Genomic DNA, 18,392 nt, shown 5'->3' with positions numbered 1-18,392 from the left:
TGGATTTACAGGAGGAACAGCATTGTTCAGCATGTAGTAGCTGATGCTGCAAGAAATAACTTTGCTAGAAATTGAGAAGAAAACCAATCATAGGAAAAATTATTCAGTTTATTATTTGTTTATGTGCATCACTGCTGCTTCTAAGATCTAACATTGAAAGAGGACTCCTCTCTGGAGACTATGTTTGAATAGAGAATCCAAATGCTTTCTGTTTTAAAGAACTTCTAACTTCCTTACAGGCTTTCTATTTTCTGTCTGTTATTTCTAGCCCTGCTTTTGCCATAGTTCAGGATATTCTGGTCTGCAATGCATTTATGGAAAAAAAAATTTTAAAGAATTTTTTTCTGTCTTGCTGTCTAATTTCATGCATCAAGCACAATCCCTGAATGGCAGCAAAGCTGCACCAGTTCTAGAGACATAAGGGTGGGAGATGAAGACTTTTTCCCCATCCTCAAACAATTTTGGATTGAGCCCATGCAGTACCATAATGTTCCACCCCTCCAAACCTGTCGGTTACAAAAAAAACACAAAAAAATCCTTTATTTTTAAAAGCAAAAACAAGTTACCTGAACATTATGAGATCCTTCCTCATTAGTAAGATCTGAATGTTATGCATTTTGATGCTGCAGTCTGCCACTTTCAATTCTAATAGCTGGGCTAGCAGCTATTAACTTTGGGGCAACATTCTGCTTTATATCCACAATCATGAAGTCAGGGAGATATTTTATATTCTATATTAATATTTCCCTAATAAATTATTTGAAGAAGGAAAAGTGTGCTTAAATATACTATAAAGCACTTTTAAAAATATACCCCAAATGTTCCAAATAAGCTCTTTTCAATGTATATTTTATTGTCTGAAAAAGAATCATTGCAATCTTTTATTGTTTTGCATGTCACGCAAGTTTCTTCAAAGCTAAAAGAGCCTTTTCACTTACTTTAACTGAAGCTGGATCTAGTTGCTAACTGACAGGTATTCTTCTATGTTACATTTATAATTTCTGAAAATTACAAAGCATCTCAGCAAAAGAGATTGTGAAGTAGTAAACAAAAGGAAAATAATTAGTATACCGTCAAGAAAATAATCTCTGATTAAGAAACTGCAGCACCACTTGAACACAGCCTGACAGATTATTTCACAGAAAATGCTATGTCTGGGTTGCTTCGGTGCTCACATATCTTTTTTTTTCAGGTATTTCTGTGAATTTCTATCCTTCCACCTTGCTGCTCAGTGTCACCTTGTTCTGGGTTAAGCAGTGCATTATGTAATTAATGTTGCATCTCCATATGTTTGCCTTAAGAAAATATTGTGCAGGAATTAGTATGACTTGAGCTTTATAATACAAAAATCTATTTTTTTTCCTATTAAGAAATTTGGGGAAGTAAACACAGTGCCTATATAGAGGTGCCTGTATATCTTGAGTATTTCTCAAAAGCTTCCACTTCTTAGAAAAGCGTAGGAAACAGAAATCAGCGGTCACAGTAAGTGTGTATATTTAAATTAAGAAAATTGTTGTCAGTGTTAGCATAAAATGGAATTTTATTCAGTGTAACTGAACATTATGGCTCAGTTCTGGTAGTGTTTTTCCACTTCAAAGTTCAGAAGATGCATTTATTAATCAAAAATAATAGATTGTGGTGATGAATTCTTGCTCTTGCCAAGAGCCCAGAAATAAGAGATCTCCTTGGCAGCGCGGGGATCAGCAGCACAGAGCAGGCTGACCTCACAGCCTACCCTATGTTGTAGCCTAGGAAAGGCCTTGGTGCTGTCTGGAGATCAAAGTGTCACTGTTCCTGATCATCTGTGAATGACAGAGTATGTTTTGGGAGAATACTGGCCTGCACATTTTGAAATGTGCTTACTGTTGGATGTGACTGGGCACTGGTACTTTGTGCTGCCTGCTTTGAAGTGCCCCAGCTGCTGCTCTATTGCCACAATACCAGTAAAGTAGCTGAGATGACACGAAGCTTTGGTACAAAGACCTCTACGTCTCAGGTGGCTTTTGTAGGCAGTCTGAAGTCTGTCTGGGCTGCAAACTAGAATGTGTTGCTCTTAAGGAACCGAACAAATGCACCAGGCTTTGGTCTGCCCACAGCTCCTGAATTCACAGTGTTAATCCTGTTACTCCAGCTTGCTATTATCTCTGTCTGAATATCAAATTAGCTGCTTTTTGCAGTCAATTCAATTGTCCTAAGCCTTATGATGTACGCTACAGGAGTTGTAAAGCAGTCAAAGTGAAGTTAGGTTTGCTAAGGTGCATATGCATATTCTAAACACCTTCAGGTTGGAAAATCACTGCCCGTGTTCTGGATTTGAAAAGCATGTGTTAAGCCTTTTGTGATGATAAAGTGCTTTTCTCTGCCATTCTTCTTACACTTTGTAAAGTTTCTATTTCTTGTAAAGATTCTAAAATTTTCTGTTTATTTTTATTTTTTATTTTTTTTTTTAGGGATCAGCAATATTACAGCCGGGAGTCTTACCAGCTATACCAGGTAAGAACCACTTAATTATTTACCTTGATTTACTTTGTTAGTACATATTGATGCTTAAGTCCCAAGTGGTGATGAACAAAGCATCATATTTGAGAAAGAATAACTGAACTTCTCTAATTGAGAAGCTTGTGGTTGGTTTTGCTGCTGCAATTCATGAGGCTGGCATTTATGAAGTAGACTGTAATCTATAGTGTCTTTAGTTGCAAAGATTAATGAGTTTGAATTTTTCCTTCCTTTTATAATCAAGAAGTTTGAATTTATCGGGTTCTTTATCAAATTGTGTAGTGCTTTTTCTGTTTACGTTCCCAAAGTCAAGGTGTTCTTTTTAGGATATATGAACACCAAGGGCAAACTTGATTTGTATTTTCAGTGCAGATGAAATGTTTTCTAAATAGCACAAAAACCCAGGAGTGTATCCTTACCAGACAAAACATGGAGCCGCTTCTCTCATGTCTGTAGGAGTTCTAATTGACAGATAATCAGTAAAGGAAGGAAGCTGAATATCTTGCCTTGAAAGATTATTTAGGCAAAGGTAACACACTGACTGTCTTTGCGTTGTAAATCTCCCTATCAGTGGAACGTGTTAATCATCTGGAGTTTGCTGTTTCATTCAGTCAGACTGGTCTGGCTTCTTTATTATCGTTATTTTAGTCACAAGCCTGTAAGTATGTTTGGCTTTATGTACTGTGCCCATCTCATTCCTTTGGGTTGTCTGTACAGGGATGTTGTATAGTGTCTTAAACGTCTTTATATTCTTTGCCTGTTCACTTGATAATTCAGTAGATCCACTTAATATACCAGGTACGTTGTTCCCAACAGAACAACATTTCATGTTTGGTATTCTTTATGGATTTTAAAAATCTTGGCAAGTACAGAAAGAATTGTGGCTGCTTGCTGTTTATGTGAGCAAATTCAGTAAGATACCAGGATCAGGTGATGTCTCTGAAAAAGGTCATAAATAATTCTATTCCTTTGTCTGTCTTAGCAGGAGTAAATCGAAAAGCATGTAGCAGATCTTGTTCCTAGTTATTCTGCTCGAGTCAGTGGAATTTCTCTTGATTTATAGAGGTCTAAATAGAAGCACAAATTGAATCATTACCTCTAATTTTCTCCTTACTTCTAATAACTCAGGATTTTAGTTCTCTAACCAACCCAAGGAAACCAGAGAAATTCTTACGACGGAAGTGAGTGTAAATACAGAGGGTTCTATAGCTGTGTGTAGTGGGTATATTTCTACATTAATTTCAGTGGCAAATTAAGCGTGGGTGCAAACATTACTTGGCAAAAACTTAATTCATACTATTCATATAGATGAAGGAGTTAGCTATTTTGTTAATATCTATCATTAAACAATCTGGAAAAGCAATTAAAGAACAGATTTTAGGATCAAAAGAAAGGGAAGAGACTACACTGGTAAAAGTTTGGGTGGGTTTTTGCACACTGCAAAAACAGAGTACTTGTTGTACTTAGTATTCAGTGCCTTAGACAAATGCAGCATCTAAAGGCAGTGACTGAAATTTTTAGCCATCTTTGTAGGGTTTTCATCTCTCAGCATCATTAGCTACATGTGATTCTATGATTATATATTTGTGCTTCGTTCTTCAATTCTTCAATACTGTACTGTTCTTCACAATGCAGAGTAAACCCACATTTTTTCTCTCTTTTTTTATTATCCTCAGATATTCCATTTGGGAGTATTGTTTTTAGATACGTGAACATTTCAAGTGTAATTAAACTTGGTATCACAAAGCTTTAAAAAAACGTTGTAGCCCTTCAATTCCTTGCTTTTACTGTCTTTAATTTTAGGCTTGTACCAAACGGTCCCTTGGTGCCAAGCAGTAATTCAAACAGTTCTGTTGGACTAAAGGAGCAGCATTAAAACTTCTCTTTTTCTCTTTTATGCTGTTTTAATCCACATTTACAGATAACATAGAAGCACGCTAATTTGAGGTAATTACTTTCAAGATCTGGCTTGATGGCAAGATACGCCTACTAATATGCATAATTTTACAGTGACCTGACACAGTAAGGTTGTTTGCTCCTGTACCAATCCATTAGTCACAAAAATACTTTGTATTTTTAGCACAGAAATGATTGTATTGTTTTTTTCTTTTCCATTCAAATACAACACACAAACGCAAACCCACCTCATTGGCTGCTCTATGTGCCCCCTGTTCTGTTCAACAATTTTTGCTTTTGAATGCTTCAGTTCTTTATCAACAAATGGTTAGTCAGGGTCAATTGTTTGAATGTTTTTCAGTTTATTGCTAGAGAATGTAGGTGATAATGTTATCTTTCTATTGTTAGTTACATATGCTAAGCAATCAACTAAGCGACTTCAAAGGAACATATCTAGTTCTAATGGCAAGCTAAAAAGAATTTGTAAATGCTTTGGCATTTTAACATCCAGATGAAACATCTGTATTGGAAACTGATCAGTCTGTGCTTCTGTGCTGCAGGCTCCGCCATTAAAAAAATCAAGAGCTGAATGGGAAATTAAGTCAAGAAGTAAAGAAACATCCTCTGTTGGAAGCAGTATACTTGAATATCATTAAGTTTTGAGGTTCTGTCAACGGTTTACGGGCTGGTTCGGCCCGGTTCCGTGACTAGAAGGGCGGAGGGATCCGCGGATCCGCGCCCCCGGAAAAAAAAAGAAAATAAGGGACCCCGAAATAATTGAAAACAGTGGCAACAATCTGAAGTAAAACAAAGTAATTTACTAAATATGGTATCAACAGAATTTTATAAGGAGAGAGAATGTGAAATTGATGGTGGATTGGCCTTACCACAACGCTGAGATGAGAAGCGCAGGCAGAGAAGCGCAAGCGAAGCAGCGCAGGCAGAGAAGCGCAAGCGAAGCAGCGCAGGCAGAGAAGCGCAAGCGAAGCAGCGCAGGCAGAGAAGAGAGCATCAGGTGACCTTGCCGGGAGTTATATCTCCTCGCTGACCGCAAAGCCCCCTGGGGAAACGTAGCTGCTCTTCTCCGCTGGACAGGCACCCGGAACTTGAGCATCAGCAGTCAAAACCCCAGTGCATTGCATGATGTTATGATGTGGAATACCGATAATGAAAAATCATGAAACCATGACATTCCACCCCTTATTCCACATCACCACATCATGCTTAATATATACAAACAAAATATAAACACACGCACTAGGAATTACTGACTGCACTCCCTCAACATCAAGTTCCCTTGCGGTACACATTGAACATCCCCGTTTTCCTGCATCACCCACCAAGTGGACCCAGGTCCCTGGGCAAAAACAGTTCCACGAAGAGGTTTGTCCTTCTCAGAGGCTGGAATAACCCAAACTGCCTTTCCCAACATATTCTTTACATGTACAACAGGGACTTTATCTCCCTCTACGGTATGTAGGGAGCTGGACTGGGTTGGACCACCACGATTGATAGATCCTCTGGTATTGACTAACCAGGTGGCTTCTGCCAAATGCTTCTCCCAGTGCTTAAATGTACCGCCTCCCATTGCTTTCAGCATAGTTTTTAACAACCCATTGTATCGTTCAATCTTACCTGAGGCTGGTGCATGGTAGGGAATATGGTAAATCCACTCAATACCATGACCTTTAGCCCAGGTACCTACAAGAGAATTTTTAAAATGAGTCCCATTATCTGACTCAATTCTTTCTGGGGTACCATGTCGCCACAGGACTTGTGTCTCAAGACCTAGTATGGTATTTCGGGCGGTAGCGTGGGGTACTGCATAGGTTTCAAGCCACCCAGTTGTTGCCTCCACCATGGTGAGCACATAACGCTTACCATTACGAGATCGTGGCAAGGTGATATAATCAACCTGCCATGCCTCCCCATATTTGTACTTTTGCCATCGCCCTTCCTCCCAGAGAGGTTTCATTCTCTTGGCTTGTTTAATTGTGGCACACGTGTCACAGTCGTGAATGATTTGCGCAATAGCATCCATAGTTAAATCCACCCCTCGGTCTCTAGCCCACTTATATGTCGCATCTCTCCCTTGATGGCCTGAGGTCTCATGGGCCCATCGGGCTAGAAATAATTCACCCTTGTTCTGCCAGTCCAGATCTATTTGCGCCACCTCAATTCTGGCAGCTCTGTCTACCTGATGGTTATTTTGCTGCTCTTCAGTAGCCCTATTCTTGGGCACATGGGCATCTACGTGACGCACCTTTATAACCATATTCTTTATTCGGGCAGCAATATCTTTCCACAGGTCAGCAGCCCAAATAGGTTTACCCTTTCTTTGCCAGTTGTTTTGCTCCCACTGCTGTAACCACCCCCATAGAGCATTTGCCACCATCCACGAGTCAGTGTAAACATAAAGCATTGGCCACCTCTCCCGTTCAGCAACATCCAAGGCCAGTTGGACAGCCTTTACCTCTGCAAATTGGCTCGATTCTCCTTTTCCTTCAGTGGCCTCTGCAACTTGTCGTGTGGGGCTCCACACAGCGGCTTTCCATCTGCGGTGTTTCCCCACAATACAACACGATCCATCTGTGAATAGGGCATATGTCTTCTCATTTTCGGGTAGTTCATTATATGGTGGGGCCTCTTTAGCACGTGATATCTCTTCTGCTGGCGGTGTTCCATACTTTTTGCCTTCAGGCCAGTCCATGATCACCTCTAGGATTCCTGGACGGTTGAGATTCCCCATCCGCGCTCGCTGCGTAATCAGCGCAATCCACTTACTCCAAGTGGCATCAGTAGCATGATGGGTGGAGGGACCCTTTCCCTTGAACATCCAGTTCAGCACTGGCAGTCAAGGTGCCAGAAGGAGCTGTGTTTCTGTACCGATTACTTCGGAAGCAGCCTGAACCCCCTCATACGCGGCTAAGATCTCCTTCTCAGTTGGAGTGTAGCACTCTTCAGACCCTCTGTACGCCCGACTCCAGAATCCCAGGGGTCGGCCTCGGGTCTCTCCTGAGGCTCTTTGCCACAAACTCCAAGTGGGACCTTTCTCTCCAGCAGCAGTGTAGAGGATGTTCTTCGCATCCTGTTCCATCCGTACTGGCCCCAGGGCCACGGCACGGGCTATCTCTTGTTTAATCTGCTCAAAAGCCTGCTGCTGCTCAGGACCCCACATAAAATTATTCTTCTTCCGTGTCACCTGATAAAGGGGGCTTACAATGAGGCTGTAGTTTGGAACATGCATTCTCCAAAAACCCACTACACCCAGGAACGATTGTGTCTCTTTCTTATTAGTGGGTGGAGACATGGCACTGATTTTGTTGATCACATCTGTTGGGATGTGACGACGGCCATCTTGCCACTTTATACCTAGGAACTGAATTTCCTGGGCAGGCCCTTTCACTTTGCTTCGCTTAATAGCGAAACCAGCACGCAGAAGGATCTGGATTATTTGCTCTCCTTTCTCAAAAACTTCCTTTGCTGTGTTGCCCCACACGATGATGTCATCAATATACTGTAAGTGCTCAGGAGCACCTCCCTGTTCCAGTGCAGCTTGGATCAACCCATGGCAAATGGTTGGGCTATGTTTCCACCCCTGGGGCAAACGATTCCAGGTATACTGAATGCCCCTCCAGGTGAAAGCAAACTGTGGCCTAGATTCTTTGGTCAAAGGAATGGAGAAAAAGGCGTTAGCAATATCAATGGTGGCGTACCATTTGGCTGCCTTTGACTCCAATTCATATTGGAGTTCTAACATATCTGGCACAGCAGCACTCAATGGGGGTGTGACTTCATTCAGGCCACGGTAGTCCACCGTCAGCCTCCATTCTCCACTGGCTTTACGCACTGGCCATATGGGGCTGTTAAAAGGTGAGTGAGTCTTGCTAATCACTCCCTGATTCTCTAGTTGGTGAATCAGCTTCTGAATGGGGAGCAAGGAATCCCTGTTGGTGCGGTACTGCCGTCTGTGCACCGTTTTTGTAGCAATCGGTACTTGTTGCTCTTTCACTCGTAGCAACCCCACGGCAGATGGATCTTCTGACAGGCCAGGCAAAATAGACAACTGCTTAACACCTTCTGTGTCTACAGCAGCTATTCCAAAGGCCCATCGATACCCTTTGGGATCCTTAAAATATCCCCTTCTGAGGTAATCAATACCAAGTATGCATGGAGCCCCTGGGCCAGTCACAATAGGGTGCTTTTGCCAGTCTTTACCAGTGAGGCTGATTTCGGCCTCCAACATAGTCAGCTCTTGGGAACCTCCAGTCACCCCATGAATATAAATTGATTTTGTCCCTTGGTGACTCGAGGGCATTAGAGTGCACTGTGCACCAGTATCCACCAGGGCCTTATATTTTCGTGATTCTGATGTGCCAGGCCATCTAATCCACACAGTCCAATAAACTCTATTATCCCTTTCCCCCCCCTGGCTGGGGGCAGGGCCCCTCTATTTGTTACCTTCATTGTCTGCAGCAACTGGAGCAATCACCTTTTTGGAGAAGTTCACCTTGGTGGTTGATTTGTCTTGTAACTCTCTTACCCGTGCTTGAAGTACAGGAGTAGGTTGTTTATGCCACTCCTTCATATCTTCTCCATGGTCACGTAGGTAATGCCACAAGGCAAAACGTGATGTGGTCTTACTGTTGTCACTTGCTCGAGCAGGAGAACGTCTTCTTTTGATGGCTGAGACATTAGATGCCATTAGATGGCTGGGAGGAAATCAGGTTGATGAGCCCCTCCAATAGGCTGTTTTGGGAATTCTGGTCCCCATTTGATGTATCCGTTACCTCCACGGATTTATCAGCTTCAGGCACAGTTGATAGTTTGTCTATTATATCTTCTTGTTTGTTCTCCATTCTGTCCAGCTTTTCAGCTACTTTTGTAATGGCTGAAACACAAGCTCGCAGAGGGCTTAAATGTAACTCAAAGTCTTGAAGTTTATTAACCAATTCACTTATAAGGGGTCTTCTTTCCCCTCTGCCATACATTGCTGCAAATGTGCTGGCGTACCTTTCTGGTGCGGTCTTTGTGAATGTACGCCACATGTTTGGTGTACACCTGACTCTCTCGGGATCATGCTCTTGGTCTGGCTCGTCAGGAATGAAATCGGGGCTATGTAGCATTTCCACCACAGCATATTCTCTTAAATAACAGATGCCTTCTTCCATATCAGCCCATTTCTTTTTCTCAGGCATCAGATCATCTTTGAAGGGGTATCTTTCTTTTACAGCTAACAACATCCGCTTCCAGAGGGTAAAGGCCTGGTTCTGGCATGTACTAATACCTCTGTCAATGGCTGAGTCCCTAGCAATGCCACCCAGTTGGCGAGCTTCTCTACTATCCAGCCACACACTGTTGGCCCCATTGTCCCAACATCGAAGTAACCAAGTGGCAATAGGCTCATTTGGGTGACGTGAAAAGTCTTTTCTCAGACTTCGAATTTCATTCATTTTCAGAGATCGATCAACAATAGTAACGATATCTTGCTCACCTCTTACTCTTTCGGGACTTCTTGTTGCCCTCATTGGCGCCGGTGACTGTGGTCTTACTGAGGGCCCCTCCCCTGGACTTAGGGGTGCTTCTTGTGGATCTTGGAGCCACTCCTCTGGACCTCTCTCCTCTTCTTTCTTCTCTTCTAACTGAGTCGAGATTCGTTTCATTTTCCGTCCTCTTACAGGGGCAAGTGACATCAATTGTGGTGCTTCTTGTAGTTGATCAGGTTGGTCAGTTCCAATGCTCTCATCCTCCAGTTCAGCTCGGAGCCTGTCTCGTTCGATTATGAGAGTATCTAGCTCAGATTGGAAGGTGTCTTGTTGAGATTGAAGACTGTTGAGTTTGGATTGCAGGGAGTCTCTCTCAATTCGGAGGGCATCTCTCTCAGATTGGAGGCTGTTTCTCTCGACCAGGAGACTCTCTCGCTCATTTTGCACTGTTTCCCTGAGACTCTCCTTTTCAATTTCACAAACTCTCTCCCTCTCCAGGATAGTATTGAATAAGGCCCGGTAAGCATTAGCCAGGCCCCAAATAATTTGGGCCTCCTCAGATCTTCCTGAGCCGCGACATTCCTGTCTCAAATATCTGTTTAAATTTTCAGGGTCTTTCAGGTGTTCTGGAGTAAAGTTCCATGACACCGAAGATTTCCATCTCTCTAAAGTCTCACCCAGGCCTCTCCACATTCCCTGCCACTCAGTATTTACTGGTTTTGGGGCAGACTTCCTCAAAATATAATAAATACTAATAATAAGTGAAATGGTGAGCAGTACATTCACGGAGATTAATAACGTGATCAGGTGAGCATTGACAATCCGCATAAAGAATTCAAAGGAGAGGCTGGAAACCTGCTTAAAAATCCCCAACCCTGTAAAATTAGCAGCTCCCTCTGGAATGGTATGCCACATAATATGCAGATGCCACATAGTTATTTCCATCCATGTTTTCAATTGGCTATATATACCTATTGCTCCATAGAGCAAAGTGGTGAACTTAATTAAGGCCCAGTATGTTTTTAGCATTAAGAAAGAAGAGACAGTGGCATGCAGCCCCTTAAAAGGCAGTTTCAGTAGAGAAAGCATTTTTTCTCTTTTTTTTTTTCTTTTACAGAAACAAGATAGCAAGGCTCAAAGTTTACAAATATCCTAGAGTATTGGCCGTCCGCCTGGACTTTTCAAGGTCACGCTTTCAGACAGTACTGGTGAAACAGATAAACTTTCCCAATGAAGCTGTCTGAGAGCGGAGAGAGAGATTTGTTCAAAAAGCTAAAAAGCAACTGTTGCCCGCATTCTCCACCAAGAATGTCAACGGTTTACGGGCTGGTTCGGCCCGGTTCCGTGACTAGAAGGGCGGAGGGATCCGCGGATCCGCGCCCCCGGAAAAAAAAAGAAAATAAGGGACCCCGAAATAATTGAAAACAGTGGCAACAATCTGAAGTAAAACAAAGTAATTTACTAAATATGGTATCAACAGAATTTTATAAGGAGAGAGAATGTGAAATTGATGGTGGATTGGCCTTACCACAACGCTGAGATGAGAAGCGCAGGCAGAGAAGCGCAGGCGAGAAGCGCAGGCAGAGAAGCGCAAGCGAAGCAGCGCAGGCAGAGAAGCGCAAGCGAAGCAGCGCAGGCAGAGAAGAGAGCATCAGGTGACCTTGCCGGGAGTTATATCTCCTCGCTGACCGCAAAGCCCCCTGGGGAAACGTAGCTGCTCTTCTCCGCTGGACAGGCACCCGGAACTTGAGCATCAGCAGTCAAAACCCCAGTGCATTGCATGATGTTATGATGTGGAATACCGATAATGAAAAATCATGAAACCATGACAGGTTCTTAAATTTCTTCTTTTCTTTTTGACTGTGCTGTTTGAGAAGAATATGGCCCACACTGTGTTGGATTTTATTGCTTGGGTTGGAAATAATATATAATTAAAAATTTTTAGACGATACATGTCATCAATGCTTCAGATGTATGAAGGCAAAGTTCACAGTGATACTACTGTTGAGTCAGTAAAGTGTGCTCAACAGTGTCCATCATCAATAAGCTGTAGGTCACAGGGCTAAATATTGCAAGAGAACAGCATTATTATTATCAGAAGCTGATTAATAAAACCCTGCCATAATATGCCACACTCTTTCTTGATCATACTTTATTTTAAAAGTGCACTTAAAATAATAAGAAGAAAAATAAAAGCTTAGCAGAATTGCTAATTGCACCTACAAACCAAACCAAGGCCTTAGAGAATAATCTGAATTCTAGGGGCCTGTCGAAGGACGAAAAGTCATTGCCACAAAACGATATGCTGCTGCTTCATCCTCTGGGTTGGGCAGATCCAGCAGGTTCCTGTTTCCTGTTGTAGGGTGACTTGATGGCACTTGTCTGTTCTGTAACCTACTCTATAAAGGCAGAGAGGCTGGGCAGTAAGAGGTGATTGCTTGCATATTACATGTCTTCTTACTGACTGTGTAAGAGTAGGTTACAAGATTTGAAAACGTGCCTACATGGGCTTGGTTTATAACATGTGTTCCAGCTTTCCTCATTTTTATTCTTTTCCATGGCTGTTTCTTGTGGTGCATGTACTGAAAACTGTGCTTATTCTAGAAGAATGGGCATAAAGAAATGCATGTGCACTAAGAAGAAGAAGGAAGAAAATAGGTCAATCTCTTTTGATATATGTTTACACAATACATCTAGAAGCTTCACCAAAATTCCACGAGAGATTTGACTATGTAAATATTTGTTATTTGTCTGATTAGAAGATGAGGAAAATGCAATACTTCAAATCCTGAAGCATTAACATGGTTGTTTTAAAGCAGCCCCACTGGGAAGATTTTGACTCGACCCTAAATGGACTGGAATCTTTTATGGTTGTACATTTACTTCCTTCTCTTGTGTGCTTTTCACAAATCCTGCAAACATTGCTTCAAAATCCCGATTTCCTGAAGAACAATTCCTATTGAATTACATAAAGGAGCAAAAAAAAAAAATAAAATCAGTTTGTGATGAAACTACATTTAGCATAAAGCTGTAGTTGTCTTTTCAAAGTGAGATGGGACTTTCAATTTTATAAAGCATGTTCTGATGTCCTTAATAATGCAGGAAGGGGATATTCTGTCATGAGAAGTATAAATGAACGACCTAGTCTGGGATGTCATACCTCTTTGTCCTGTTTTTGCATTTATTTATATTAGCAGTCTTTTTAAAGACAGAAATTTTATAAGAAGGTTTTTGTTGTTTAAGATTTCACCAGGGTACATAAAAGTTTTACAATCTGATCTCGTTTTTTTTAAATACAGTTTTCTCCGTGTGGCACATTCAGTCATTCTTGTCACCTTGGATTACACTAGATATGCTTTTAAGTATAAAAAACAAAACAAAACAAACAAACCCTGTAGGATAAGAGGTTTTAGTTCAGTGATGCATTTTTTTGAGATATATTTGCTATTTTTTTAATTTATCATCCTTATCAAATGAAATGATGTGTTTTGTTTATATTTATTTTATAAAAATTAGGAATAATTTTCCAAGCATGAAAACTATTCGAAATTATTTTTTACGAGTGTATCATTTGTGCAGGGAAGAAGTTAAGAAAGTACCTTTTTCTTTTCATTCCCAGGTCATGCAGATTTCTTAGGTACTTGAGATTGCTATTTACCTTACAGAATTTCTTTGTGTTACATATGAATTATGTTAATTTTTGGTTGCTATTTTAAAAACAATTTGCAAAGAATTGTCTCATCTGCTCAGAGACTGTTCATTGGTTTAGAAGACAGTGTTAATTTTATACGATCTCAAGCACCCAGCAGCACATTGTACAGCTGCCCTGTCACCAGTGGCAGAGTTGCTCATAAGCAGAGCCTCCTACTTCATTTCTGTTAAGTACCACTTACTTGCACAAGAAGGTCCCATGAAATTATTCATGTCAAGAAGCAAATGCCATTCATTTTGATTAAGGTGCCCACTGTAAGAACAGTAGACAAGAAATTCATGGCCAGCTAATGATAATGCTAACTGAGAAGTTAAGTATAATGCTGTTCAGTTTGCCTGTTGAATATATGGATGTAGACAAACTGCATTACATGTGTACCAGTTTGTACGTTTCCAAGTTTCCAGCTTATCTTCCCTTAGACTTCCTTATCTAAAGCTGCTTGGAGAATTTCGTGCTTATCTGAATAGAGCAGGGGAAAGAAGAATTACTGTGCCACCTGATATGTCCTTGGTAAAGCTTTTCTGGCTGTAACACTTGGAACAATATTTCACAAGAATCAGCTGTGACTCAGACTCAAACCCCACTCAAGCTAGATCCTTTAGCACTGGCCAGTGGACTACTGAAGTGTAGTACAGTTCTTCTCTTTAGCAGGTTTTGGATCCACCTGATGAGAATTTAATGACAGCTTTAAATTCTTGCAGAGAGAGCTTGACAAATTAGAAGGTTGGGCAATTAGCAACTGCATGAAATTTTACAAGAGCAAGTGCCAAAGGCTTACAATACTTATGGTAATTTTTCTTTATGTTTCAGAAACATTTACTGAGGCTGCTGAAGCACAGCAGATATCTAACAATAGCAAAGATATTTAGATTTAATATGATTTTCTCTCTTTGGAAACAGGTGCTTCTTCTGTCATGGCAGCTTCTGGGTCTCTGAAACTACAGAGAGGGCACAGTCTTCAAGCTGGTAGGTATAAGTGGTTATGAAGTATGTCTGTGCGTGTAAGTTTAAATTTATTTGGACTTAAAATATTTTAAACTTCAGGAAATGTTAATATAGGATTTGATTCCCTTTTGAAACACATATCTCTGGGCTTTTTGCTGTGCAGGGTTTTGTTAGAAAGACATTGACAGATGGGATAAGTTTAGAAGAGACAGTGACAGATGAGATAAGTGTCAGAGCATAGGCAGTAATCTTATTCACAGCAGTGTAATGCTGCCAGCATTTTAACAAAGGATACCCACCAAAAAAACCCACCTTAGGCCATGAGAAATCCTAGCAATGAGACGATGGGGAAAAAACAGCACATTTAAAGATAGTTCATGATAATGAAGGGAAAAACATCTGCAGATAAATTTGTGAGTATTTGTCATTCAACATTAATATCAATGTATTCATATTAAGAGCGTAGTGTTTTAGCTTGCCTTACATGAAACTGGGTGGAGTCCATGATCATGGTGGAACTCGGGAATCTTTTTTTCATCTTATTGCTCTGGAAGCACCAGTGATGTTGCACAGCTTGGCTTCTTGCGAGGATGATGATTTGCACTTGAAATGCAAAGTCGTCCTTGCAAGGGACAGTTTAAGCACTTTCTACAATGCTTTGTCAGAAATCAAGAAGTTATCCATCATGCTGGAGGAGGAATTTTAACAAGAGTCTTCCAAATGCTCCCAAGATCACCCTCCCACTTCTCCCTGATTCATGCATTCAAGACAGCTTTGCTCCCACATTGATGTATAGCAAAACACACTGTTGACTTTAGTGCCCTTCTGTGTATATCTGTAAAAATGGCCATGTTTATTTACTCACTCTCATTAAAAAAACACTGACATCACCACTATAGAAAAGTCAACACTAGCTACTTCCTGAGATTTTTTCCCAGTGTGATCTAGATTAGCAGATCACGAGTCTAAACCAGAAAAATTAGATGCTTTTACATTGTGCAAATTGCTGAATTCCAAACTGTTGATGGTGTTCCTGTATTGTAGGTCCTAAAGGTGGTTATGAGGTGCTGACACTACCTGCAGAACCTGGAACTCCTACTAGCTCTGAGGAACCTGGTGAGTAAACCGAGTCATCATCCCTGAATGTGTTTAAAACCGTTTGGATGTGGTGCTCAGGGACATGGTTTAGTGGAGGGCTGTTAGAATTAGGGTAGTATGGTTAGGTTGTGGCTGGGCTTGATGGTCTTTAAGGTCTTTTCCAACCTGAGCTATTCAATGATTCTGTGATTCTAAAGATCTTTGCAGCCAATAGCATCAGAGGAAGCTAACTTTTGCTTTTTTTCCTTTTATGCTGTGATGTCTTCTAAATGTTGATTTTTTTGAGGTGATGATCATTGCAGATGTTAGTTTTGCAAGCATGTTCAGACTCTTAAACACTCATATACATACACACACACATATATACCAAGCACAAAGTTTGTAGTGTTTTCTTTCTGTGAGCAACAAACGCTGTAAGACTGAAACATCACTTTCAAATATGTTTTCTCTCCCCTTCCCAGTCATTCTTATCTTCTCCTTTCCTTGTCTTCCCTTCAACTCCCCAATTCTTTTAAATACCACTTCATTTCCTGTTTCACCCTTCTCATTGCTAATTTAACTATCAATTTTGTTTCTATCTTTTCCTCCCTTTCTCCTCAAACATGATATCCTGCCATTTCTTTCACAATGTCTCCAGACAGTAACTGCTAATTCTGGTCTTTTTTTTTTTTTTTTTTTCTTCCAAATTCTCCCTCCATAATGACCACAAATCCCACACAAATCCTGTATTCTGAACCTTCTCATAAGGATTTTCTACCTCAGTCCATTCAGAAAGCATCATCTTTGTTCATGGCACTCTGCGTGCCTTATTTTCTTATTATGAGATGTTGAATCTCTTGTGCTATTCAAATAAACCTATTTCTTCAAACAAAGATAAAACAGTTTTTCATTTTAATGAGATATTTTTATGCAAAGAAAAAATGAAAACCCAAATTTACAAATAAATCAAAGTTTCTGTTAAGCACAGTCTAAACAAGAGGAGAGTTTTTCTTCACTTTCTTTCACTTTCCTTCACCTCTATTCCAACTTGCCTAACTTTGTACATGGATTTTATTTTTCTTTATGTCAAGTTTGCCAGGGCTTTCTTTTTTTCTTTCTTGCACAAAGATCCCCTAGTTAATATATCTTTCTCCTTGTGGTTTTGTTTTGTTTTGTTTTGTTGTTTAGATAATCACCACGCATAAGATTCTCCTTTCTGCTGCTTAGTTTTATAGAGGAGTTTGCTAGCTTACATGCTCACTAACTTTGAGGACACTACTTAAAACCCTGCTACTTCACTTTAAAAATGAATAGAAAGACTTCAAAAACATATTTTTCTTCATGACTACTCATGATTCTATATCAGCCCTTAAGGTTGTCATCTGTTTATGAATTCAACTGTTTGGGATGCAGATTTTCAGTGCTCTTGTTCTGCCAAATCCTTTTGGCATGGTCAAGCCAAGTTTCTTTGACATGCATTAGACAGAATCATTCACCTATTTCTGAGAATGGTAGTTTGGTACAGTTAGATTTCTCCTTTGATGGTAGTGGTTTACTGTTATTTTTTTAAAAAAAGAATGTCTGTTGGAAAGTTGGTCAGCTTTCAAGGCTTTTAAAATTTTGGACCACACTGTAGTCTGCTTTGACTTAAATAGCTTGTGTCTGGAGAGACTGCATTAATGTAGTTGCTGACAACTCTTAATGTTACCCAACTTATATGAGCTCTCTCTGCCCTCCAAAAAGAAGAGAAAGTTTCCCTTTATGGTTGTTCACAGCTGCTTCTCCTTGGATTTAAGTTGTCATTATCCTTCTCTACTCTAAAAAGCCTTGACCACCTACTGCTTTTCCATTCCCACTCCAACAGTGCCTGAACGGAATAGAAAGAAAAGCAGTGATTTGGGAAAGTAAAATTTTGGTGTGAGTTTTATGTGTGGTTGTGGAGGGATTTAGTGGGAGAACTTAAGGGAGAGGAAGAAACTGAAAGAGATACCGTTTTTTCTCTGCACTCTTCTTTCCCATCTTAACAGCAGGCTCTAAGGGGATCTCTCTCTATCCTTAGTGCTCAAAAACTGTGTTGTTTGCTTCCTTATTTCACACTAGATTTTATGTTTCCATTTGAGATGAACTTTCCAAATGAAAATCCCTTGTGAGTCCCTTCATAATAGTAGATGAACCACACATAAGCATCTTATTACCTCTTCTTCAATTTAGTACATCTTTAAGTGATGACTGACAATGCTTGCGGCACTGAATCTCCTGTTTGCCTATCACAACTATTTTTCCACCAGTTTACTCAGATATATATAAGTACACGGTCGTGGGATTATTTAATTCTGGTGCTGGAGAAAGCTGGCTTTAGTCACTGGCCTAAAAGTTTTTAAAAAACATTGCTTTCTTGCCAAAGATAAATGTGGAAGAAAATGAGAAATACTTTTTTTTTTTTTTAAAGTAAATTTAACAAACTTTCAAAAGAAAACCAAAATGAAATGAATGATAGTATGCATGCAGTAACAACAGTGAAAAATTGTCTTCTCTGGAAATTAATTTGACAGAATCATGGCCGTCATTAGTTAAAGCATTGCCAGTCTGTCAAGGGAGGTGAACTTTCCTCTTAGCACTGGTGAGATCTGGTCTGCCATGTCCAGTTCTGGACTCAGTCGTACAACAGAGGCATGGACATATGAAGCCACGAAGATCTCTCTTTGTTTCATTTCTGGCAAAATTAGAATAACTGAAAATTGGGCTAGAGAAGGTCTTGCTAAATCATCCAGTAGATAATA

The 18,392-nt window shown here is 40.4% G+C and overlaps 1 protein-coding gene across 4 annotated transcripts in view; it reads left to right on the top strand.

The window, feature by feature from the left end:
- DOK7 (docking protein 7) overlaps window positions 1-18,392 on the top strand; it is a 67,097-nt gene that overhangs the window by 44,513 nt on the left and 4,192 nt on the right. For all 4 annotated transcript variants that reach the window (XM_085223553.1, XM_085223550.1, XM_085223551.1 and 1 more), the window contains 3 exons: window positions 2,451-2,493; window positions 14,491-14,556; window positions 15,580-15,651. In XM_085223553.1, coding sequence (XP_085079679.1) covers window positions 2,451-2,493; window positions 14,491-14,556; window positions 15,580-15,651 — 181 coding nt within the window. The remainder of the gene's footprint in view (window positions 1-2,450; window positions 2,494-14,490; window positions 14,557-15,579; window positions 15,652-18,392) is intronic.

The sequence above is a fragment of the Meleagris gallopavo genome, chromosome 4 (genome assembly GCF_905368555.1).
Source record: "Meleagris gallopavo chromosome 4, MGAL_WU_HG_1.1, whole genome shotgun sequence".
NCBI lineage: Eukaryota > Metazoa > Chordata > Aves > Galliformes > Phasianidae > Meleagris > Meleagris gallopavo.
Note: the sequence above shows the minus strand (reverse complement) of the source record. Positions and strands in the feature narration are given on the sequence as shown.